Source organism: Pseudophryne corroboree, chromosome 1 (assembly GCF_028390025.1).
Source record: "Pseudophryne corroboree isolate aPseCor3 chromosome 1, aPseCor3.hap2, whole genome shotgun sequence".
Lineage (NCBI taxonomy): Eukaryota > Metazoa > Chordata > Amphibia > Anura > Myobatrachidae > Pseudophryne > Pseudophryne corroboree.
The window spans coordinates 741,377,310-741,402,022 of NC_086444.1; the positions used below are offsets into that span (position 1 = coordinate 741,377,310).

Sequence of the window (24,713 nt, forward strand, 5' to 3'; positions counted from 1 at the left end):
CGAAGAAGACATGTTATCTAGCATGCAACAGGAAGCAACCATGCCAATCAGCATGTAACCTGAAGAAACCATGCTAACCGTGCATGAAAGAGGAACAGCAACAGCTGAACCAATACTTAACCAAGTAGCAACGCAGGAAAACGAAGCACTGGGCGGGCGCCCAGCATCCTCTACGGACTACGAGAAAAGGATTTATCGGTAGGTAAAATCCTATTTTCTCTTACGCCCTAGAGGATGCCGGGGTTCCATTTAGTACCATGGGGATGTACCAAAGCTTCCAGTATGGGAGGGAGAGTGCTAAGGATCCTGCAGAATGGAGTGACCAGTATTTTCTGATAACATGCTGCATTCATCTTGCTATCAATTTTGACCAAGTTTAAAGTGCCTTTGTAGATCACACATCCCCAAAACATCAGCGATCCACCTCCGTGTTTCAAAGTACGAATGGTGTACCTTTCATAATAGGCCTTGTTGACTCCTCTCCAAATGTAACGCTTATGGTTGTGTCCAAAAAGTTCAATTTTGGTCTCATCACTCCAAGTGACTTTGTTCCAGAAGTTTTGAGGCTTGTCTCTGTGCTGTTTGGAATATTGTAAGCGGGCTGCTTTGTGGCATTTGCGTAGTAATGGCTTTCTTCTGGCGACTCGACCATGCAGCCCATTTTTCTTCAAATGCCTCCTTATTGTGCATCTTGAAACAACCACACCACTTTTTTTCAGAGTCCTGTATTTAAGCTGACGTTATTTGTGGATTTTTCTTTGCATCCCGCACAATTTTCCTGGCAGTTGCGGCTGAAATTTTTGTCGGTCTACCTGACCGTGATTTGGTTTCCCTCAGAATCCCTCATTTTCCACTTCTTAATTAGAGTATGAACACTGCTGATTGGCATTCTCAATTGCTTGGATATCTTTTTATATCCCTTTCCTGTTTTATACAGTTCAATTACCTTTTCCCGCAGATCCTTTAACAAATCTTTTGCTTTCCCCATGACTCAGAATCCAGACACGTCAGTGCAGCACTGGATGAAAGATGCAAGGGTCTTTCAGGAGTCCAAAAACTCATTGACCTTTTATACTGTAAATGCTGATTTACTTACAGGACTAAAAGCAATACCTTAATACACTCAATACACTTAAAATAAGAATTTACTCACCGGTAATTCTATTTCTCGTAGTCCGTAGTGGATGCTGGGAACTCCGTAAGGACCATGGGGAATAGACGGGCTCCACAGGAGACTGGGCACTCTAAAAGAAAGATTAGGTACTATCTGGTGTGCACTGGCTCCTCCCTCTATGCCCCTCCTCCAGACTTCAGTTAAGGAAACTGTGCCCGGAAGAGCTGACACAACAAGGAAAGGATTTGGAATCCAGGGTAAGACTCATACCAGCCACACCAATCACACTGTACAACTTGTGATAACCATACCCAGTTAACAGTATGAACAACAACTGAGCCTCAGTAACAGATGGCTCATAACAATAACCCTTTAGTTAAGCAATAACTATATACATGTATTGCAGAGAGTCCGCACTTGGGACGGGCGCCCAGCATCCACTACGGACTACGAGAAATAGAATTACCGGTGAGTAAATTCTTATTTTCTCTGACGTCCTAGTGGATGCTGGGAACTCCGTAAGGACCATGGGGATTATACCAAAGCTCCCAAACGGGCGGGAGAGTGCGGATGACTCTGCAGCACCGAATGAGCAAAGGCAAGGTCCTCCTCAGCCAGGGTATCAAACTTGTAGAACTTAGCAAATGTGTTTGAACCCGACCAAGTAGCAGCTCGGCAAAGCTGTAAAGCCGAGACCCCTCGGGCAGCCGCCCAAGAAGAGCCCACCTTCCTTGTGGAATGGGCTTTTATCGATTTAGGATGCGGTAACCCTGCCGCAGAATGAGCCTGCTGAATCGTGTTACAGATCCAGCGCGCAATAGTTTGCTTTGAAGCAGGAGCACCCAGCTTGTTGGGTGCATGCAGGATAAACAGCGAGTCAGTTTTCCTGACTCCAGCCGTCCTGGCTACAAAGATTTTCAAAGCCCTGACTACATCCAGTAACTTGGAGTCCTCCAAGTCCCGAGTAGCCGCAGGCACCACAATAGGTTGGTTCAAATGAAACGCTGATACTACCTTAGGGAGAAATTGGGGACGAGTCCTCAATTCTGCCCTGTCCATATGGAAGATCAGATAAGGGTTTTTACATGACAAAGCCGCCAATTCTGACACACGCCTAGCCGAAGCTAAGGCCAATAGCATGACCACTTTCCACGTGAGATATTTCAGCTCCACGGTCTTAAGTGGCTCAAACCAGTGGGATTTCAGGAAATCCAACACAACGTTAAGATTCCAAGGTGCCACTGGAGGCACAAAAGGGGGCTGAATATGCAGCACTCCCTTAACAAACGTCTGAACTTCAGGCAGTGAAGCCAGTTCTTTTTGAAAGAAAATAGATAGGGCCGAAATCTGGACCTTTTTGGACCCCAATTTTAGGCCCATAGTCACTCCTGACTGTAGGAAGTGCAGAAATCGCCCCAGCAGGAATTCCTCTGTTGGGACCTTCCTGGCCTCACACCAAGCAACATATTTCCGCCATATGCGGTGATAATGATTTGCTGTCACATCCTTCCTAGCTTTTATCAGCGTAGGAATCACTCCATCCGGAATGCCCTTTTCCATTAGGATCCGGCGTTCAACCGCCATGCCGTCAAACGCAGCCGCGGTGAGTCTTGGAACAGACAGGGCCCCTGCTGTAACAGGTCCTGTCTGAGAGGCAGAGGCCATGGGTCCTCTGAGATCATTTCTTGTAGTTCTGGGTACCAAGTTCTTCTTGGCCAATCCGGAACGATGAGTATAGTTCTTACTCCTCTCTTTCTTACTATCCTTAGTACCTTGGGTATGAGAGGAAGAGGAGGGAACACATAAACCGACTGGTACACCCACGGTGTCACTAGTGCGTCCACAGCTATCGCCTGAGGGTCCCTTGACCTGGCGCAATATTTTTTTAGCTTTTTGTTGATGTCCACCTGTGGCCGTTCCCAACGGTTTACAATCTGCGTGAAGACTTCTGGATGAAGTCCCCACTCTCCCGGGTGGAGGTCGTGCCTGCTGAGGAAATCTGCTTCCCAGTTGTCCACTCCCGGAATGAACACTGCTGACAGTGCTAGCACGTGATTCTCCGCCCATCGAAGAATCCTTGTGGCTTCTGCCATCGCCATCCTGCTTCTTGTGCCGCCCTGGCGGTTTACATGGGCGACCGCCGTGATGTTGTCTGATTGAATCAGCACTGGTTGGTTTTGAAGCAACCTCGAGAAGATGCGCACTCTGCAGCCACCACAGCAGAGACACCCTGGCCCTTGGGGACAGGGTGATCAACCGATGCATCTGAAGATGCGATCCGGACCATTTGTCCAACAGATCCCACTGAAAGATCCTTGCATGGAACCTGCCGAAGGGAATTGCTTCGTAAGAAGCCACCATCTTTCCCAGGACTCGCGTGCAGTGATGCACCGACACCTGTTTTGGTTTCAGGAGGTCCCTGACCAGAGATGACAATTCCTGGGCCTTCTCCACCGGAGAAACACCTTCTTCTGTTCTGTGTCCAGAATCATGCCCAGGAAAAGCAGACGCGTCGCAGGAATCAGCTGCGACTTTGGGATATTCAGAATCCAGCCGTGCTGTTGCAACACTTCCCGAGAGAGTGCTACGCTGACTAACAACTGCTCTCTGGACCTCGCCTTTATAAGGAGATCGTCCAAGTACGGGATAATTATAACTCCCTTCTTCCGAAGGAGTATCATCATTTCGGCCATTACCTTGGTAAATACTCTCGGTGCCGTGGACAGACCAAACGGCAACGTCTGGAATTGGTAATGACAATCCAGTACCACAAACCTGAGGTACTCCTGATGAGGTGGGTAAATGGGGACATGCAAGTAAGCATCCTTGATGTCCAGCGACACCATAAAATCCCCCTCTTCCAGGCTTGCAATAACCGCCCTGAGCGATTCCATTTTGAACTTGAACTTCCTTATATAAGTGTTCAAGGATTTTAAATTCAGAATGGGTCTCACCGAACCGTCTGGTTTCGGTACCACAAACATTGTGGAATAGTAACCCCGTCCCTGTTGAAGGAGGGGAACCTTGATTATCACGTGCTGGAGGTACAGCATGTGAATTGCCGCCAGTACTACCTCCCTTTCCCTGGGAGCAGCTGGCAAGGCTGATTTGAGGTAACGGCGAGGGGGAGTCGCCTCTAACTCCAGCTTGTATCCCTGAGATACAATTTGTACAGCCCAGAGATCCACCTGTGAGCGAACCCACTGGTTGCTGAAGTTTCGGAGACGCGCCCCCACCGCACCTGGCTCCGCCTGTGGAGCCCCAGCGTCATGCGGTGGACTTAGAGGAAGCGGGGGAGGATTTTTGTTCCTGGGAACTGGCTGCCTGGTGCAGCTTCTTTCCTCTACCCCTGCCTCTGGGCAGAAAGGATGCGCCTCTGACCCGCTTGCCTTTCTGAGGCCGAAAGGACTGTACATGATAATACGGTGCTTTCTTAGGCTGTGAGGGATCCTGAGGTAAAAAAGTTGACTTCCCAGCTGTTGCTGTGGATACGAGGTCCGAGAGACCGTCCCCAAACAATTCCTCACCCTTATAAGGCAAAACCTCCATGTGTCTTTTAGAATCAGCATCACCTGTCCACTGCCGAGTCCATAATACTCTCCTGGCAGAAATGGACATTGCATTAATTCTAGATGCCAGCAGGCAAATATACCTCTGTGCATCCCGCATATATAAGACGACGTCTTTTATATGTTCGATGGTTAGCAAAATAGTATTCCTGTCGAGGGAATCAATGTTGTCTGACAGGGTATCAGACCATGCTGCTGCAGCACTACACATCCATGCTGAAGCAATAGCAGGTCTCAGTATAGTACCCGAGTGTGTATACACAAACTTCAGGATAGCTTCCTGCTTTCTATCCGCAGGTTCCTTTAGGGCGGCCGTATCCTGAGACGGCAGTGCCACCTTTTTTGATAAGCGTGTGAGCGCCTTGTCCACCCTAGGGGATGTTTCCCAACGTAACCTGTCCGTTGGCGGTAAAGGGTACGCCATCAGTAACCTCTTAGAAATCACTAGTTTCTTATCGGGGGAACTCCACGCTTCTTCACACAATTCATTTAATTCATCAGATGGGGGAAAAGACACTGACTGCTTTTTCTCCCCAAACATAATACCCTTCTTGGTAGTAACCGGGTTAACATCAGAAATGTGCAATACATTTTTCATTGCAGTAATCATGCATTGGATGGCCTTTGTAGACTGTACATTTGTCTCATCCTCATCCACACTGGAGTCAGACTCCGTGTCGACATCTGTGTCTACCATCTGAGCTAGCGGGCGTTTTTGAGCCCCTGATGGCCTCTGAGACGCTTGGGCAGGCGCGGGCTGAGATCCCGGCTGTCCCAAGGCTGCTGCGTCATCGAACCTTTTATGTAAGGAGTTGACACTGTCTGTTAAGACCTTCCACATATCCATCCAATCCGGTGTCGGCCCCGTCGGGGGCGACACCACACTTATCTGCCCCTGCTCCGCCTCCACGTAACCCTCATCAAACATGTCGACACAGCCGTACCGACACACCGCACACACACAGGGAATGCTCAGACTGAGGACAGGACCCCACAAAGTCCTTTGGGGAGACAGAGAGAGAGTATGCCAGCACACACCACAGCGCTATATAACACAGGGATTTACACTATAATGAGTGATTTTTCCCAATAGCTGCTTATTATCCTATTTGCGCCTAAATTTATGTGCCCCCCCTCTCTTTTTTACCCTTCTCGTACAGGATACTGCAGGGGAGAGCCTGGGGAGCGTCCTTTCAGCGGAGCTGTGAAGAGAAAATGGCGCTGGTGTGCTGAGGAAGAAGGCTCCGCCCCCTCAGCGGCGGGCTTCTCCCGCGTTTTGTATAGCTTAATGGCGTTTTTTTTTACACATATACAGTCTCCCAGACTGTATTATGTGTATTTAGTGCCAAAAGGTATTCTTATTGCTGCCCAGGGTGCCCCCCCCCCCCCCCCCCCCAGCACCCTACAGTGACCGGAGTGTGTGGTGTGCAGTGGGAGCAATTGCGCACAGCTGCAGTGCTGTGCGCTACCTTAATGAAGACAGGAGTCTTCTGCCGCCGATTTAATCTGTTCTTCTGTCTCTGCAAGGGGGACGGCGGCGCGGCTCCGGACGATCGAGGTCAGGCCCTGTGTTCGAACCCTCTGGAGCTAATGGTGTCCAGTAGCCTAAGAAGCACAAGCTATCTGCAAGCAGGTAGGTTTGCTTCTCTACCCTCAGTCCCACGTAGCAGTGAGTCTGTTGCCAGCAGATCTCACTGAAAATAAAAAACCTAACACTTTTTTTCTAGCAAGCTCAGGAGAGCACACTAGGAGCACCCAGCTCTGGCCAGGCACAGATTCTAACTGAGGTCTGGAGGAGGGGCATAGAGGGAGGAGCCAGTGCACACCAGATAGTACCTAATCTTTCTTTTAGAGTGCCCAGTCTCCTGCGGAGCCCGTCTATTCCCCATGGTCCTTACGGAGTTCCCAGCATCCACTAGGACGTCAGAGAAATTCGAGCCGCTGTATGTGATCTTTAACCTACATACCTTTTACACAGTTAGCGTACGAAGGCCCGTACCGTGTACGCACTTTACGTACACACACCGCGACGTACGTACAAAGTACACGCAGTGCATACACACACAGACCGACACACTGAGAGCACAATGCAGCTACACGTGTGTCTGAAATACACTTTAAACCCTTAGCAGGAAGGAGACACGACACCAATTGTATTTAAGATGTTGGGATCCGACCCACCAACATATAATTGCTGAAAGGGGGTTACAACAGATATACAATCACAATAACAGAAAAGAGGCTACAATCAATGGTACATACGTTTGGTTTCGCCAGCGCCACACGCTCCGGTGCTCAGTCAATCTAGCAAGATGACCTTCAGAGAGAGATGAATGACCGGCTAAGCAGCTTGGCATTTATACAGTTGGTCAAAACACAATACAATAGAAACTGTAACCTCTTCATCTATAGGACAAAGGGCTGGTCATTTACAGTACAGGAGGGGTCATAGTGAATAGGTGGGCGATGTCTGGTCCAGGTGTGCTTGCAGTTGGTCTCCACTGGGTTCCCACCGAATATCAGAGTACAGTAAACACAGTATCCTGTTCCTGCGCATAATTATGCGCAGGAGCGTGCTATCTTCTGCAAACTGCAACCGGAATGTTGCTCTTAAAATACCCTACAGTTGGATACCCTACAGTTGGATACCAAACACCACCTCATAACCTAATGCTGTCCCCTCATATCCTGTAAAGGTGAATCCCTTTGTTGTACCTTTTAAACAAGTATAACTTGCTGGTGTGGTGCGTGTGGGCTATGTGTACATTGTGCACTATGTGGATTAAATATCAGATATGTCTTTGTGGCTTTTCCATGCGAATACAAATGCTACCGTAATTACTTATACCACGCGCTAATACACAGGACCACGTGAGCAGTCATATGCAACTTGCGAATATGCGTACGCACGGCAGAACAAGTACACGCACGGAGGCCATCTGTGTGTAGTTTGTACGTGATATGTGTACTGTAATATTTTCCGACTTCGACTATACACACACACTGATTACAAGCAAACAGATCACAGGTGAGGATGGTTACCTTTAGTAGCCATTCAAACCCGTTTGTGTCAACTTGTGTGCATGTTATCAGGCCAAAATCTCCAGGGTATGTAAACATTTGATCAGGGTCATTTGGTAGTTTCTGTTGTCATTATGATTTAAAAAGAGTAAACACAGTTGTTTGTCAATAAATGGCTTCACCCAACCACTAACCATGAGTGAAAGAAAAGTTTGTGAGTTATCATTCATAGTCTCTGACAAATGGCCAGAAAATCACAAATTCTGCTAGGGTATGTAAACTTATGAGCACCACTGTACATATAATAATAATCCTCATCCCTAATAGCCTCAAACATATGTTGGACCCCTCATATATATGCATTATATGGACAAGTGTATGCTTTCTAGGGTACGGAGTTGGGGTGAGAGGCACAGCAGTCGGATTTGAAACCCCACACTTCTCAAAACTGCGGCTTCTACCCAGTATGGGATATATTTGAAGCAATATATTTTAAAGTACACCTTATGGAGGCCACCCCAGGGGGAACTACCACCAAAGTTTGAGATGTGTACAGTTTTGAGCATGGTATAGACTCCCCAGGAGAAGATATACATTCTGCAGTACAGGACAAAGTCCCTTAAACATGGTAAAGTAGATTACACATACACAGGAAAATGTCAGCACAGTTCCCCCCCCCTCCAGAATATCTTCAGAGTCACAGAGCACAAGAAGCCAGCCACAGCGCATCCTTATAGGCTTTTATAAAGATAAAAACCCTGCTGAGTAGCGTTACCTTAACAGGGTAGCTAGTACATAATATCACTCCCCCCTTGTTTATAACACCTTTTACCTCAGTGTAGTTATGTGGGGGACAGCATTCCCTGTCAGCGTTTGTCTGCAGGGAGAAAATGGCGCTGGTTAGTGCTGGAACCGATCTGAGGAGAAGCTTCGCCCCTGTAATGGCGTGTCTTCCCGCACTTAGAGATTATACTGGCCTGAGGTAATTTTTGCAGCAAACATTGGGTTAGACCTTGAAAGCTATGTTTGACCAGTGTAGGGTATCGCGCTGGCCCAGGACGCTCCTCACAGCGCCGTACAGTGGGCCGCTAAGCCTTCCGCAACACAGCCTGTCAGAGCTGCGCTCCCACCCTTGTGCCGTCATTCACGCTGGGGACCCGCTTACCGGGACTCCGGCGTCAGATTCACCACTCTTCTTTCTTCTGGCTCTGTTAGGGGGTGGCGGCATTCTGCGGGAGTGAGCGGTAGCCTCGGGCGGCTAACGATCATCACCCTCAGGAGCTCAGTGTCCTGTCAGCGGAGATAATGGCCATTAACCTCTCTGGGTTGGACACTACTCCTCCCCCAAGTCCCACGAAGCAGGGTGGCTTTTGCCAGCAGCCTGCCTGTAAAATAAACTCTAGAAAACAATAAAACTAAGAAAACTCCTGGGACCTCCACTAGCTGTGACCGGCTCCTCCGAGCACATTTTCTATACTGAGTCTGGTAGGAGGGGCATAGAGGGAGGAGCCAGCCCACACTGTTAAACTCTTAAAGTGCCAGTGGCTCCCAAAGGACCCATTTATACCCCATGGTACTAAATGAAACCCCAGCATCCTCTAGGACGTAAGAGAAATATACATGTTCTGGGTATTCAACACTACAGATGTTGCTGACAACACTGATTGGTGAGTTACAGATAATTAGAACATTTAGGCCCACATTTATCAAGCCTCGGAGAGTGATAAATTGCACAGTGATAAAGTACCAGCCAATCAGCTCCTGTCATTTTTCAAACCCAGCTTGTAACATGTCAGTTAGGAGCTGATTGGCTAGTACTGTACTTTATCACCATGCAATTTATCACTCTCCAAGGCTTGATAAATCTGGACTTTAGTTATCTGATTGATAGTGTTACACCGTGGAAATTCTTACTAGAATCCACTTTTACTGCGTTTAAACTCCACAGCAATTAGCATAATTTACCCTAAATTGAATACCTCTCTAATTGTCCTCAGTTACTTGTTTTTCTCCTAAAAGCTGTATTTATATATTTTGCAATTTATTTCAAAATGTCATGTTATGCATATTATCATCCTTTTGAAAACATTTAATGAATTGTGTATACAGGTTTTTCTATCATTTTTTATTTAATATGTTGAGGAAATCTCATATTATACAGTATTTGCATACAGGAGACAATGTGCATGTGAACAACTGCTACAGTACTCCCTACATAGGAGAGCTAACTTCATTTATCTCATAGCTACAATTGACTGTTAAAAAGCACCAGGAGAGATGGTCTATGATTGCCATCTACGCAGTTTTAGTCAATAATGGTTTGTTAAGCAGCAGGAGGGTTTTCTAGAAGACTCTCTAGTGCGTTTCAAAGACAGAAATCCTGAGACTCCGGCCGTCCATTTAGAGGTTAGCAGTGACCGTCAGCAGCATGGGGAATGCTAGCTTCAGACGAGAGAAGGGAAGTGGATGCCAAACTTTTCCCCCTAGAATTTCACTATACAGTTCCTACCCAAGGAAATGGGGTAGAAACTTTGTCCTGGAGAATGAGCTGTTGACATTTCGCATTTTCTCTGGTCTGCGCCAGAGAGCCCATCGGGGCATCCAGCCTGACAGTAGATACTCCTACTCCAACTCAGTGTTTGCATCTGTTGCAGCTTCCTTGAAGGATCATCCCCGCATTAGTTTAGTGGGATTGGATGGGACTCATGCACAGGTACGGGGGCTTGGAATGACTGCCACCAATAGAGGATATTCAAGAGTGGAAATACAAGCAACAGCAGGCAACAGAGCTGGGTAAGATATTTCTGATGTTCCCCTTTTCTCCTGCAGACACAGAAGCCAGTTTATATCCCATAATATTGTCCTACCAATACTGCTATTGGAAAGCATTTTTTCCATAGATTCTTAGAAGAGTTTGAATGGAAACTGCTTGCACATATAGGGGCCTATTTGTCAAGATAAAAAAAAAACATATAGAGAGAAACTGGAGTTTCTGCATAACTTTATGTATTCCCACTATAAAGTAACAGCCTAATGCAGGATATTTCACAGAAATCTCCTGCAGGCTAAATTACTGCTGCAGCAAGCAGTCCCCACTATTATCAATAGGGACTATGACCTGACCCTCTGTACCAAACTCTTAAAACAAAGCAGTTTTTTGGAGTTTGGCATCGCTAGTTTACACCAGCTTTTAGCCGATGGAGGAATAGCAGCAGGAGAGAGATCTTCTGGTCCCTTTCCTGCAGCCTCCTTCCCTACAGAAGGCTTTCACAAACGTGAAAAACTCCTCCAAAATGCTGGGGATGGATGGACAGTGGTTATTGCTACAGCTGTCCCTGTGAGTTTCACTTAGTACACAATAGGGATATTTTCATTAAAAAGTAAAGAAAAAAAAAAAATCTGCACAGCAATTATTAATACATAGGCTCCTTACCTGGCGTGGTCGCACCAATCCAAGCCAGGCTTTCCCTGCCACAGGGGATACGGTCGTTAGGTCGACAGTCATTAGGTCGACCACTGAATGTCAACATGCATTAGGTCGACATGGTCACTAGGTCGACATGGTCATTAGGTCGACACAAGTTTTTCACATTTTTTTTCATTTTTGGGATTTTTTCATACTTAACGATCCACGTGGACTACGATTGGAATGGTAACGCGAGGCACTTTTCCCGAAGCATGCCAAAAACAGTCAAAAAACCCATGTCGACCTCATACATGTCGACCTATTGTCTCTGTCGGCCTAATGCATGTCGACCTAAGTTGTGTCTATCCAACGACCCGTACCCCTGACACAGTCACAACTGATGCAACTGTGTCAAAAACACCCTCGAGTGGCCTCTGGAAGGTAATATTCCAGCGGTAGGCAGGCTCAGGAGGCAGTACTGGCCACTCTGCTCCCTCCAACCCCCAGCAGCCCCCTCCTCTGTCTCTGGGCGTAATAGAAGGATCGCAGCTATGGCTGGAGGAAGACAGTCTTGCTGCAGCGCAACCTCACAGTGCTCAGGTAGCCGAGGCTGCCTGAACCTCTCTCTATTCAGACTGTGATCATGATCCCATCAGGATGGCTCACAGTCTGAGTCTGCCTCTCAGGTCACAGCAGCTGCGCCTCCCACCAAGCTCTGCTCCTACGCAGAGAACTGCAGCAGCACCCAGTCCCTGCTGCTACTCTTCTTACACTTATGGCTCTTGCTAGATTGTCAAGTCCTGCAAGAAGTAGGTTTTATGCCACATACAATTTAAAAACAAAACAATAAAAGAACACACACACACATATATATATATATATATATATATACACATATTTTTTTCATTGTTTAACTGTATAAAACCTTTTTTCCAGATATGTCCCTAAATTGTTGATTTTTTTTAAATTGTCAAAATGTGCATATAATAGCTTTATAACCTTGATTAGCTAGAATTTTATTACCAAATCAAATATGCATAAAAAGCTAGAGAAATCTAATCATTTGAAGCTTACCTCGTACTTTGGGAAAAAATGATCAGCATTGCAGCTGAGCAGATCTATGTAGTGTGTGGCAGCAAGGGATTGGATGTGTGGCGGCACACTACATAGATCAGATCAATTGCAAGGCTAATTATTTTCTTACAAAGTACAAGTAGCATCATGTTGTTAGAAATCTCAGTTTTTATAGAGGATCAAGTAGACCAATGAGTAGGGTGTTTGGAATGCAACAGGTTATAGGCTTGAATCCTGGGTATGGCAGTATATTGAAATGTGTTATGTAATAAAAGGTATTGTAACTGAATAACCTCAAGAGTTAAGTGCATGAACGTGGTATAAAGAGGATTTATGTCTAAAGCCATTTTCTGGCCGTGTTCTATAAGAGTGTGTGTGTGTATATATATATATATATATATATATATATTAAAGCACGGGCTTTCGCTGGGATCAATTTTGTCATGCCCTTTCTCCACAAGGTATTCACCTTATGCCCTATTGGAAGAATGGGTGGACGGCGCCAATCCTCTTTTTGGCACAGGTCACTAAAAAGTCTAGTCAGGGGTCTATCAGATGTTGTCTGTCATTCTGCTGTAAGAGAAGCAGCTACTACAGGGGACCCAAATGTGTAGTTACCCAGAGTGATATAATTAAACCATGGCATGAATAAAATAGTCATTGTATAAGTTATTGGAACTATGTTCTGCCATTGCTCTGTCACAGTGTCCTCCCCACGTTGCCGCTCGCCTGCCAGGCTGCCACTGATCCCCGCCGCCCGGCACTGTGCGTGTATGATGTTGTTGCCGATGTCGCCCTGACGTGAGCTCAGCGCGACTCATTGACCGCGTCACTGTCCGCGTCATATGCTGCTCTCTCTCTCTCCTCTGCTCGGAGCCGCCCCCGCCGGAAGGAGGTTCCTGGCCGCCCCCTCCACTTCGTCCCCGGCCCACCCGGCACTGGAGGCGAGCACTGCAGCCTCCCCCTCTCCTACCCGGAGCCCACCAAACAGTAAGTGGGAGGGGGTGCACAATGGGCTGCTGCCTACCTCCTGTCATAGGGTTCGGTAGAGTCCCCGTATCCATGGTTTTCTGTATATGTTATCTCTAGTCTTATATTGCATTCCTGCTGCTAAGTCTTCTTATATCAAGGTAGAAGTGAGCACTGATTTGCTGTGGATCTTAGAAGATGGGATACATGTAGATGTATGTGTAGTGACCAGCAGCTATAGCGTATACCTCCAGTCCGTAAATCAGAGCACACACATCTATATCACTCCACTTGTTGCATACAGTTATAGCTCTTACATGTTTTCAACACAGTTTATATTTTCACTTTTTTATGTAGTTCTGCATCAGAAATGGATGAATTAGATTCACATTTCACAAAGCTGAAGATATTCACAGATGATAATGTTTCCCTGGCTTCTACCACTGAATCCACTTTTGTAGAAGGTAAGTTTTATACTATAAAAATTAAGATTAGTAAGACTGCACAGGTGAAAGAGTGATCTTTATTATCCATAAAAAATATTAAAACATCATTAACTTAATATGGTAAACTACCTGCTGGTGTATTCCCATGCATACAAAGCATAAAAACGTTATAAGCTTGATATAGTTAATATATTAGCTCCTGTAAGCTCGGACTTGTGTGTATATATACTTCTACAGAAACATATTAGTCAGGGTTAGCGGTCCGTGCTCTTCTTAGTTGATAGCCAGGTAGGCAGTCGATATTACTTAATTTATCCTCAGTCACTATGGTGTTAGTGTCCTCAGCAGTTAGGCTCTGTTAAATATACAAGCAGTCTGGTTAGAGAATAAACTAGCTTGCTGTAGCAGTCATTCTTAAGTGCTTCTCTGCATGTTTTATACTAAGGACGGATCCAATTACAGGCGATCTGTGTTCAGCGGATCAAAATGGCTGGATATCGCAATTTTTGACCGATGGTCATTTTTGCATCATCCAATTAGAGACTACTTTGACCGAAAATGGACCCGTGATTATGCGATAGCACATGGGATCCGGGATAAGCTCCCAATCCCATGTGTTATCTGGCAGGCCACTGCTTCGGCCATAATTTCCGATATGTGCCGGCATGAGGGAGCTTGCCACTTCGGGGCTAACAGGATTGCCCCTGGCGATACAATTACCTGCGGCCGTTGACAGCGGCTAATTGGATACCAATGTGACAGGCACAACTTGTACAGCATGGGTCTTCAACTTGCGTCCCTCCAGCTGCTGTGGAACTATCCATCCCAGCATGCCCTGCCGTAGTTTTAGCCTGCCTTAATAGCAAAAATGTGGCAAGGCATGCTGGGATGTGTAGTTCCACAGCATCTTGAGGGCCGCAGGTTGAAGACCCATGCTGTACAGTTTAACTACTGTAGCTCAGTTCACAATAGATGGGTTATATTTATAGCATATGGCGTAACTCCATACTGCATCAGCTCACGCTTTTATGTAAGACAATTCTTATTTAACCTTTATCTGAATTAAACCATCCCTAGTATATTTTTGGTTCAAATAGTTTTAGCGTTGTTGATGTCAATGGAACAATGGTTTTTCAGTTAGACATTTTCCTGGTAATTATTTTTACCCTATGACATCGATTATAATACTGGTAACAATGGCAAATCAAAAATCGTTCAAGAAAAACAATGGAACTTGAATGAGTAATACCACTAACCATTAAGTAATGCACATGTTCTGTAAAGGTCTAATTCCACCTTTTATTTTAGATATTTTGAAAATATACCCACAACGCGGCATGCTCAGCTTTGTATTATGGGAATCTCTCCCCAATACTCTCTTTTGCAGGTTGGGGTCAATATCTTATATGGGTCAGCACAGCAGTGAGCCCAATGTGTTAATTGGTCTAAAGCTGAGCCATGTGTTGTTCCACCTCCTGTACAGTATCTCCTCATTACATTATTGAGGCGCTTCAGGAAAATTACATGATACTGCAGTACTTTTGCAGGAAGCACAGACTCTGAATGACCAGATGAGATTGATGTCCTGGTATAATTAGCCCACAGGATAACCCGCAACATCAGCTAAATGAAATATTGCCTATAGTATTCTTGTAGAGTAGGGTGACTTTTACAGCTAATTTACGGCTAATTGTTTGTGAGATTAGTCTAGTTACTAATTAAAATGCAGTTGGATTTGGACTATTCTAAGCTGCCAGACAGGCACTCCTTGCCATATCATTTCCTATAGCATGTAAGCTTTTGTTCATTCCATCTTTTAGATGCTTTTTATTCCTCTGTGAGAGCCGAATTAGAAGCTGATGCTGCTGAATTTGAGTTTGAGACATGGAGCAGTGCAGTAGAACCCCCGTATGCCAAAAAGCAGAAAAAAGAGGTTATCAAGCGCCAGGATGTCATTTATGGTGAGAAAAAGTTGCTCTCTAAGAATGGCATACCTTTTGTTACTCTATATCAGGGGTGGGGAACCTTTTTTCTACCGAGGGCCATTTGGATATTTATAAAATCCTTCGGGGCCATACAAAAATTCTCAACTTAAAAAATTACCCTGCCCCCCAGTAGGTCTGCCCCTTAGAGGCACTGTGTGTGCGCGCCGGAGGCGTGTGCGGCAAAAAAATGGGTGTGGCCAGTTAAAATGTGACGTGATACACATATGCCCCCAATAGTGCAGTGCCAGATCCACAATTGCCCCCACAGTGCCAGGTATACAGATGCCCTCACAGTGCCAGGTATACAAATGCCCCTCACAGTGCCAGGTATACAAATGCCCCTCACAGTGCCAGGTATACAGATGCCCCTCACAGTGCCAGGTATACAGATGCCCCTCACAGTGCCAGGTATACAGATGCCCCTCACAGTGCCAGGTATACAGATGCCCCCCACAGTGCCAGGTATACAGATGCCCCCCACAGTGCCAGGTATACAGATGCCCCCCACAGTGCCAGGTATACAGATGCCTGCGGGCCGGAGGTTCCCACCCCTAATCTATATACTGTACACAGTGGCATAATAGTTTGTGCAGTTTCTTCTAGATTACTTGCTTACAGTATGTGTGAGGTTCTCTGATATACCAATGCTTTTTCTTTTTGCCTTTATTTATCTATGGAAATTTTGAAATGCATAATATTTATTGCCTTTTTCTATGTGTTATCAGAGCTTATGCAGACAGAGATGCACCATGTGCGAACACTAAAGATCATGTTAAAGGTGTACTGCCGAGCACTGCGAGAAGAACTGCATGGGAGTAAAGAAGTTCTCCAGCTCTTCCCTTGTGTGAATGAGCTTTTAGATCTACATGGACAGTTCCTAGCACGGTTTAAGGAGAGACGCAAAGAGTCTCTTGAAGAAGGCAGTGATCGTAATTACATCATACAGAAGGTTGGAGATATCCTTGTACAGCAGGTGGGAAATAGCTATTGTTATGTAATGCCTTGTGATAAGCCCTTAAGGGTAACATAGTATCTAAGGTTGAAAAAAGACAATTGTCCATCGAGTTCAACCTATTTGTGGTCTCCTATGCACGATTATTTTGTATAAAATTTTGACTGAAGTTGATGACTGCCATTACGTTTTACCCCTTTTTTTTATAATAACCATAGTGCGTGACTATGCCCCGTAACCCTGGATATCCTTATCCATTAGGAATTTATCTAACCCATTCTTAAAGGTGTTGACTGAGTTGGCCATTACAACTCCCTCAGGCAGGGAATTCCAAACATGTATCGTCCTTACCGTAAAAAAAACCTTTACGCCGTATTGTGCGGAATCTCCTCTCCTCTAACATGAGCGAGTGTCCACAAATTCTCTGTGTTGATCTAACCAAAAACAGGTCCTGCGCAAGATCTGTATATTGTCCCCTTATATATTTGTAAATGTTGATCATGTCCCCTCTTAATCTCCTCTTTTCCAGTGTAAACATGCCTAGTCTTGCAAGCCTTTCCTCGTATTCCAGCGTCTCCATACCCTTAATTAGTTTGGTCGCCCGCCTTTGAACCTTTTCTAGCTCCAGGATATCATTTTTGTACTAAGGTGCCCAGAATTGTACACAGTATTCAAGGTGTGGCCTCACAAGTGATTTATATAATGGAAGTATAATACTCTCGTCCCTAGCATCAATTCCCCATTTTATGCATGCTAATATCTTATTAGCCTTCTTTGCTGCAGTCCTACTTTGGGTACTACTGCTTAGTTTGCTATCTATGAGGACACCTAAGTCCTTTTCCAGTACAGAATCCCCTAATTTTACCCCATTTAGTAGGTAGGTGTTATTTCTGTTCTTGTTACCACAGTGCATTACCTTACACTTATCTGTATTGAAGCGCATTCTCCATTTCGCTGCCCAAGCTTCTAGTTTAACTAAGTCGTTCTAAAACGACTCGGCATCCCCCTCCGCATTTATAACTTTACACAATTTGGTATCATCTGCAAAAATTGACACCATGCTCTCTAGACCTTCTGTTAGGTCGTTAATGAAAATATTGAACAATAGCGGTCCTAATACTGAGCCTTGCGGCACACCACTTAGCACTTCAGTCCAAGTTGAAAAAGATCCAACGCGCTGCTCCCTATTATTTAACCAGTTTTTGACCCAAGTGCATATTGTGCTTCCTAGCCCTGATTCTTGTAGCTTGTAGATAAGTCTCATGTGTGGTACAGTGTCGAATGCTTTGGCAAAATCTAAAAAGATTACATACACCTCTTTACCCTGATCTAGGTTTGCGCTTACTGTTTCATAAAAGTCAAGTAAGTTGGTTTGACAGGATCTGTCCTTCATAAACCCATGTTGATTCCTTTTAATTACCTTATTGACTTCAAGGAACTTCTGAATACTATCTCTTAGAATACCTTCCAATACTTTCCCCACTATAGATGTAAAGGTCCATACACACGGAGCGATATAGCTGAGAGATTTTGACTATATAGTCAAAATCGCTCAGAAAGTTAGTGCAGATCGTCCCCGCCAGATCGCTATCGCTGCTAAAAATAGACTGTGCAGGCAAGTCAATTTTGGCTAGGTCGCTGGAAAAGAAAAAACATCCCCTTGCTTAAATGAGTTAGCCAAAATCGCTCATAGCCAAAATCGCTGGTAAAGTTAGTCAAAATCTCCTGCTGCCAGTTCAATGGAAAACGCTCAGTCAAAATCTCTCATAGTTAAAATCTCTCCGTGTGTATGCACCTTGAGACTAACTAACTGGTCTATAATTACCTGGTTCAGCTTTACTTCCCTTTTTGAATATAGGCACTACTTCCGCTATACGCCAGTCTTTTGGAACCATACCTGATATTACTGAATCCTTAAAGATCAAAAATAGCGGTTTTGCAAGTTCAGAGTGAAGCTCCATTAGAACTCTTGGGTGAATACCATCGGGACCTGGTGACTTATTAATCTTTAAATGTTTTAATCGGTCACAGACTACTTCCTCGCTTAAATAAGTACCCATCAGTGGGATATTCTCATTATTGAGATTGTGTTAGTCCCTGAATTGGGTCCTCTCTAGTAAACACTGTTGAAAAAAACTCATTTAGTGTGTCCGCTATGTCATTATCATTTTTGCTTAAGACTCCCAACTTGTCTTTTAAGGGGCCTGTACTCTCCTTCTTTAATTTCTTGCTATTAATGTATTTAAATAATTTTTTGGGATTCGTTTTGCTTTCCTTTGCTACTAGTTTCTCTGACGTCCTAGTGGATGCTGGGAACTCCGTAAGGACCATGGGGAATAGCGGCTCCGCAGGAGACTGGGCACAACTAAGAAAGATTTAGGACTACCTGGTGTGCACTGGCTCCTCCCTCTATGCCCCTCCTCCAGACCTCAGTTAGAATTTTGTGCCCGGCCGAGCTGGATGCACACTAGGGGCTCTCCTGAGCTCCTAGAAAAGAAAGTATATTTTAGGTTTTTTATTTTCAGTGAGATCTGCTGGCAACAGACTCACTGCTACATGGGACTAAGGGGAGAGAAGCGAACCTACCTGCTTGCAGCTAGCTTGGGCTTCTAGGCTACTGGACACCATTAGCTCCAGAGGGATCGAACACAGGTCCAGCCTCGGTCGTCCGGTCCCGGAGCCGCGCCGCCGTCCCCCTTACAGAGCCAGAAGCAAGAAGACGTTCCAGGAAATCGGCGGCAGAAGACTTCGGTCTTCATCAAGGTAGCGCACAGCACTGCAGCTGTGCGCCATTGCTCCCCATGCACACCACATACTCCGGTCACTGATGGGTGCAGGGCGCTGGGGGGGGGCGCCCTGGGCTGCAATATGAGTACCTTGCTGGCAAATACCACATAATATAGTCATAAAGACTATATATGTGTAAAATACCCCTGCCAAATATACATTTAAAAAGCGGGAGAAGTCCGCCGGAAAAGGGGCGGGGGTACCTCCCTCAGCACACTGGCGCCATTTTCCCTCACAGCTCCGCTGGAAGGACGCTCCCAAGGCTCTCCCCTGCAGTTTCCAGACTACATAGGGTAAAAAAGAGAGGGGGGGCACTAAATTTAGGCGCATATAATATATATATATATAGCTGCTATAGGGAAAAATCACTTGTGTGGTGTGTATCCCTGCATTATATAGCGCTCTGGTGTGTGCTGGCATACTCTCTCTCTGTCTCCCCAAAGGACTTTGTGGGGTCCTGTCCTCGTTCAGAGCATTCCCTGTGTGTGTGCGGTGTGTCGGTACGGCTGTGTCGACATGTTTGATGAGGAGGCTTATGTGGAGGCGGAGCAGGGGCCGATGAATGTGATGTCACCCCCTGCGGGGTCGACACCTGAATGGATGGACATGTGGAAGGAATTACGTGACAGTGTCAACTCCTTACATAAAAGGTTTGACGACATAGCAGATGTGGGACAGCCGGCTTCTCAGCTCGTGCCTGCCCAGGCGTCTCAAAAGCCATCAGGGGCTCTAAAACGCCCGCTACCTCAGATGGCAGACACAGATGTCGACACGGATACTGACTCCAGTGTCGACGATGATGAGACTAGTGTACATTCCAATAGAGCCACCCGTTACATGATTACGGCAATGAAAAATGTGTTGCACATTTCTGATATTACCCCAGGTACCACAAAAAAGGGTATTATGTTTGGGGAGAAAAAACTACCAGTGGTTTTTCCCCCTTCTGATGAATTAAATGAAGTATGTGAAGAAGCGTGGGCTTCCCCCGATAAGAAACTAGTAATTTCTAAAAAGTTACTAATGGCGTACCCTTTCCTGCCAGAGGATAGGTCACGTTGGGAGACATCCCCTAGGGTGGATAAAGCGCTCACACGCCTGTCAAAGAAGGTGGCACTACCGTCTCCGGACACGGCCGCCCTAAAGGAACCTGCTGATAGGAAGCAGGAGGCTATCCTGAAGTCTGTACATACACACTCAGGAATTATACTGAGACCGGCTATTGCTTCAGCATGGATGTGCAGTGCTGCAGCTGCGTGGTCAGATTCCCTGTCGGAAAACATTGATACCCTTGACAGGGACACTATATTGCTAACCGTAGAGCATATTAAAGACGCTGTCTTATACATGAGAGATGCACAGAGGGATATTTGCCGGCTGGCATCTAAAATAAACGCAATGTCCATTTCTGCCAGGAGAGGATTGTGGACTCGGCAGTGGACAGGAGATGCAGATTCTAAAAGGCACATGGAAGTTTTGCCTTACAAGGGTGAGGAGTTGTTTGGGGATGGTCTCTCGGACCTCGTTTCCACAGCAACAGCTGGGAAGTCAGCATTTTTACCCCATGTTCCCTCACAGCCAAAGAAAGCACCGTATTATCAGGTACAGTCCTTTCGGCCCCAGAAAGGCAAGCGGGTTAGAGGCGCGTCCTTTCTGCCCAGAGGCAGAGGTAGAGGGAAAAAGCTGCAACATACAGCCAGTTCCCAGGAACAAAAGTCCTCCCCCGCTTCCTCTAAGTCGACGATGGGGCTCCACAGGCGGAGCCAGGTACGGTGGGGGCCCGTCTCAAGAACTTCAGCAACCAGTGGGCTCGTTCACGGGTGGATCCCTGGATTCTACAGGTAGTATCTCAGGGGTACAAGCTGGAATTCGAGACGTCTCCCCCTCGCCGTTTCCTCAAATCTGCCTTGCCGACAGCTCCCCCGGACAGGGAGGCAGTGCTGGAGGCGATTCACAAGCTGTATTCTCAGCAGGTGATAATCAAGGTACCCCTCCTTCAACAAGGATGGGGTTACTATTCCACAATGTTTGTGGTACCGAAACCGGACGGTTCGGTTAGACCCATTTTAAATTTAAAATCTTTGAACACTTATATAAGAAGGTTCAAGTTCAAGATGGAATCGCTCAGAGTGGTGATTGCAAGCCTGGACGAGGGGGATTACATGGTGTCACTGGACATCAAGGATGGAGGAGAAGGCCAAGGAGTTATCGTCTCTAGTCAGAGACCTCCTAAAACCAAAACAGGTGTCGGTGCACCACTGCACGCGAGTCCTGGGAAAGATGGTGGCTTCTTACGAAGCAATTCCATTCGGAAGGTTTCATGCAAGGATCTTTCAGTGGGATCTGTTGGACAAGTGGTCCGGGTCGCATCTTCAGATGCATCGGCTGATTCATTCATTCTCTCTGAGGAAGCCGCCGAGTCGCACATAGGCGGGGAAACGCGTTAGAGGAGTGCTATCCTCGGCTGGGATCAATTGCCGTTCACAACCAGCACCACAAGCGTGAGGACCGGCTAGGAGCATAAGGAGTGAGACGTCACCCCGGATAATCACCATCCAGGTCTGAAGACACGCCGAGTTGCTGCTTGCTAAGCGTGGCCACGCTGGACTGATAAGTACATAATCATTACCAAAAGCTGTTTGCAGTGGATATATTGGAGCAAAGGGATTCCTGCATTAATACGCTTGTTACTAACAAATTCCATGCTTTGAACTTTATTCAAAATCTCCATCAGCTGAAAGAGTTTCATGCTTTGAATTTTCTCTGATGATTCTAAGTTTTCCATTATGGCATGATTAATGGCTACTAACATCTATTGCACTAATTAAGCTTATTAACCCCGGAGTGGCTACAATATATATATATATATATATATATATATATATATATATATTATATTATATTATATATTATATTTTATATATATATATATATATATATATATAATATATTATATATGTTTTAAGTGATATTAGAATAACACCGGCCGTGTGATCTATGTTTGTCATGTATTTGTTAAATAAATGTTATATGTTTAAAAATACACATTGATTTGGACAGCGCTTCATTATTGTGTACATATCTTTTGGAACTTTTTGTGAGGTTGGCAGTGACCTCTTGGTGAAGCAGCAGTCTCAAATCAGTGATATTCAATATCATAGTAATTATTGTCAGCGCCCAGTTATTTGTTATATTATTTTTCTGGCTGATAACCCTGTCTCCAAGGGCCAGGGTGCCGCTACTGTGGTGGCTGCAGAGTGCTCATCTTCTAGAGGGCCGCAGATTCGGCATATAGGACTGGATCCTGGTGACCACGGATGCCAGCCTTCGAGGTTGGGGGGCAGTCACACAGGGAAGAAACTTCCAAGGACTATGGACAAGTCAGGAGACTTCCCTACACATAAATATTCTGGAACTAAGGGCCATTTACAATGCCCTAAGTCAGGCAAGACCCCTGCTTCAACACCAGCCGGTGCTGATACAGTCAGACAACATCACGGCGGTCGCCCATGTAAATCGTCAGGGCGGCACAAGAAGCAGGATGGCGATGGCAGAAGCCACAAGGATTCTCCGATGGGCGGAAAATCATGTGTTAGCACTGTCAGCAGTGTTCATTCCGGGAGTGGACAACTGGGAAGCAGACTTCCTTAGCAGGCACGACCTCCACCCGGGAGAGTGGGGACTTCATCCAGAAGTCTTCCAAATGATTGTACACCGTTGGGAAAGGCCACAGGTGGACATGATGGCGTCCCGCCTCAACAAAAAGCTAAAAAGATATTGCGCCAGGTCAAGGGACCCTCAGGCGATAGCTGTGGACGCTCTGGTAACACCGTGGGTGTACCGATCGGTTTATGGGTTCCCTCCTCTGCCTCTCATACCCAAGGTACTGAGAATAATAAGAAGGAGAGGAGTAGGAACTATACTTGTGGTTCCGGATTGGCCAAGAAGAGCTTGGTACCCAGAACTTCAAGAAATGATCTCAGAGGACCCATGGCCTCTGCCGCTCAGACAGGACCTGCTGCAGCAGGGACCCTGTCTGTTCCAAGACTTACCGCGACTGCGTTTGACGGCATGGCGGTTGAACGCCGGATCCTGAAGGAAAAGGGCATTCCGGAGGAAGTCATCCCTACGCTGATTAAAGCTAGGAAGGAGGTGACCGCAAACCATTATCACCGCATATGGCGGAAATATGTTGCGTGGTGTGAGGCCAGAGGGGCCCCAACGGAGGAATTTCAGCTGGGTCGATTTCTGCACTTCCTACAGTCAGGGGTGACTATGGGCCTCAAATTAGGTTCCATTAAGGTCCAGATTTCGGCTCTGTCGATTTTCTTCCTAAAAGAACTGGCTTCACTGCCTGAAGTTCAGACGTTTGTTAAAGGAGTGCTGCATATTCAGCCCCCTTTTGTGCCTCCAGTGGCACCTTGGGATCTCAACGTGGTGTTGGATTTCCTTAAGTCACATTGGTTTGAGCCACTTAAAACCGTGGAACTAAAATATCTCACGTGGAAAGTGGTCATGCTGTTGGCCTTGGCCAGGCGTGTGTCAGAATTGGCGGCTTTGTCATGTAAAAGCCCTTATCTGATTTTCCATAAGGATAGGGCAGAATTGAGGACTCGTCCCCAATTTCTTCCTAAGGTGGTATCTGCTTTTCATTTGAACCAACCTATTGTGGTGCCTGCGGCTACTAAGGACTTGGAGGATTCCAAGTTGCTGGACGTAGTCAGGGCCCTGAAAATCTATGTTTCCAGGACGGCTGGAGTCAGGAAAACTGACTCGCTATTTATCCTGTATGCGCCCAACAAGCTGGGTGCTCCTGCTTCAAAGCAGTCTATTGCTCGCTGGATCTGTAGTACGATTCAACTTGCACATTCTGCGGCTGGACTGCCGCATCCTAAATCTGTAAAAGCCCATTCCACGAGGAAAGTGGGCTCTTCTTGGGCGGCTGCCCGAGGGGTCTCGGCTTTACAACTTTGCCGAGCTGCTACTTGGTCGGGTTCAAACACGTTTGCTAAGTTCTACAAGTTTGATACCCTGGCTGAGGAGGACCTTGCTTTTGCTCATTCGGTGCTGCAGAGTCATCCGCACTCTCCCGCCCGTTTGGGAGCTTTGGTATAATCCCCATGGTCCTTACGGAGTTCCCAGCATCCACTAGGACGTCAGAGAAAATAAGAATTTACTCACCGGTAATTCTATTTCTCGTAGTCCGTAGTGGATGTTGGGCGCCCATCCCAAGTGCGGATTGTCTGCAATACTTGTATATAGTTATTGCTTAACTAAAGGGTTATTGTTTAGAGCCATCTGTTGAGAGGCTCAGTTATTTCTCTGACGTCCTAGTGGATGCTGGGGACTCCGTAAGGACCATGGGGAATAGACGGCTCCGCAGGAGACTG

General features: G+C 46.1%; 1 protein-coding gene across 3 annotated transcripts in view; it reads left to right on the forward strand.

Moving 5' to 3' along the window:
- The window catches only part of ARHGEF18 (Rho/Rac guanine nucleotide exchange factor 18), a 326,699-nt gene that overhangs the window by 135,479 nt on the left and 166,507 nt on the right, over positions 1–24,713 (forward strand). Inside the window, exons 5-8 of one of the 3 annotated variants that reach the window (XM_063916323.1) lie at positions 10,359–10,497; positions 13,511–13,617; positions 15,420–15,560; positions 16,310–16,557. In XM_063916323.1, coding sequence (XP_063772393.1) covers positions 10,359–10,497; positions 13,511–13,617; positions 15,420–15,560; positions 16,310–16,557 — 635 coding nt within the window. Of the gene's footprint in view, positions 1–10,358; positions 10,498–12,944; positions 13,175–13,510; positions 13,618–15,419; positions 15,561–16,309; positions 16,558–24,713 lie in introns of those variants that run through there. The other 2 variants (XM_063916333.1, XM_063916329.1) reach the window with 2 other exon arrangements.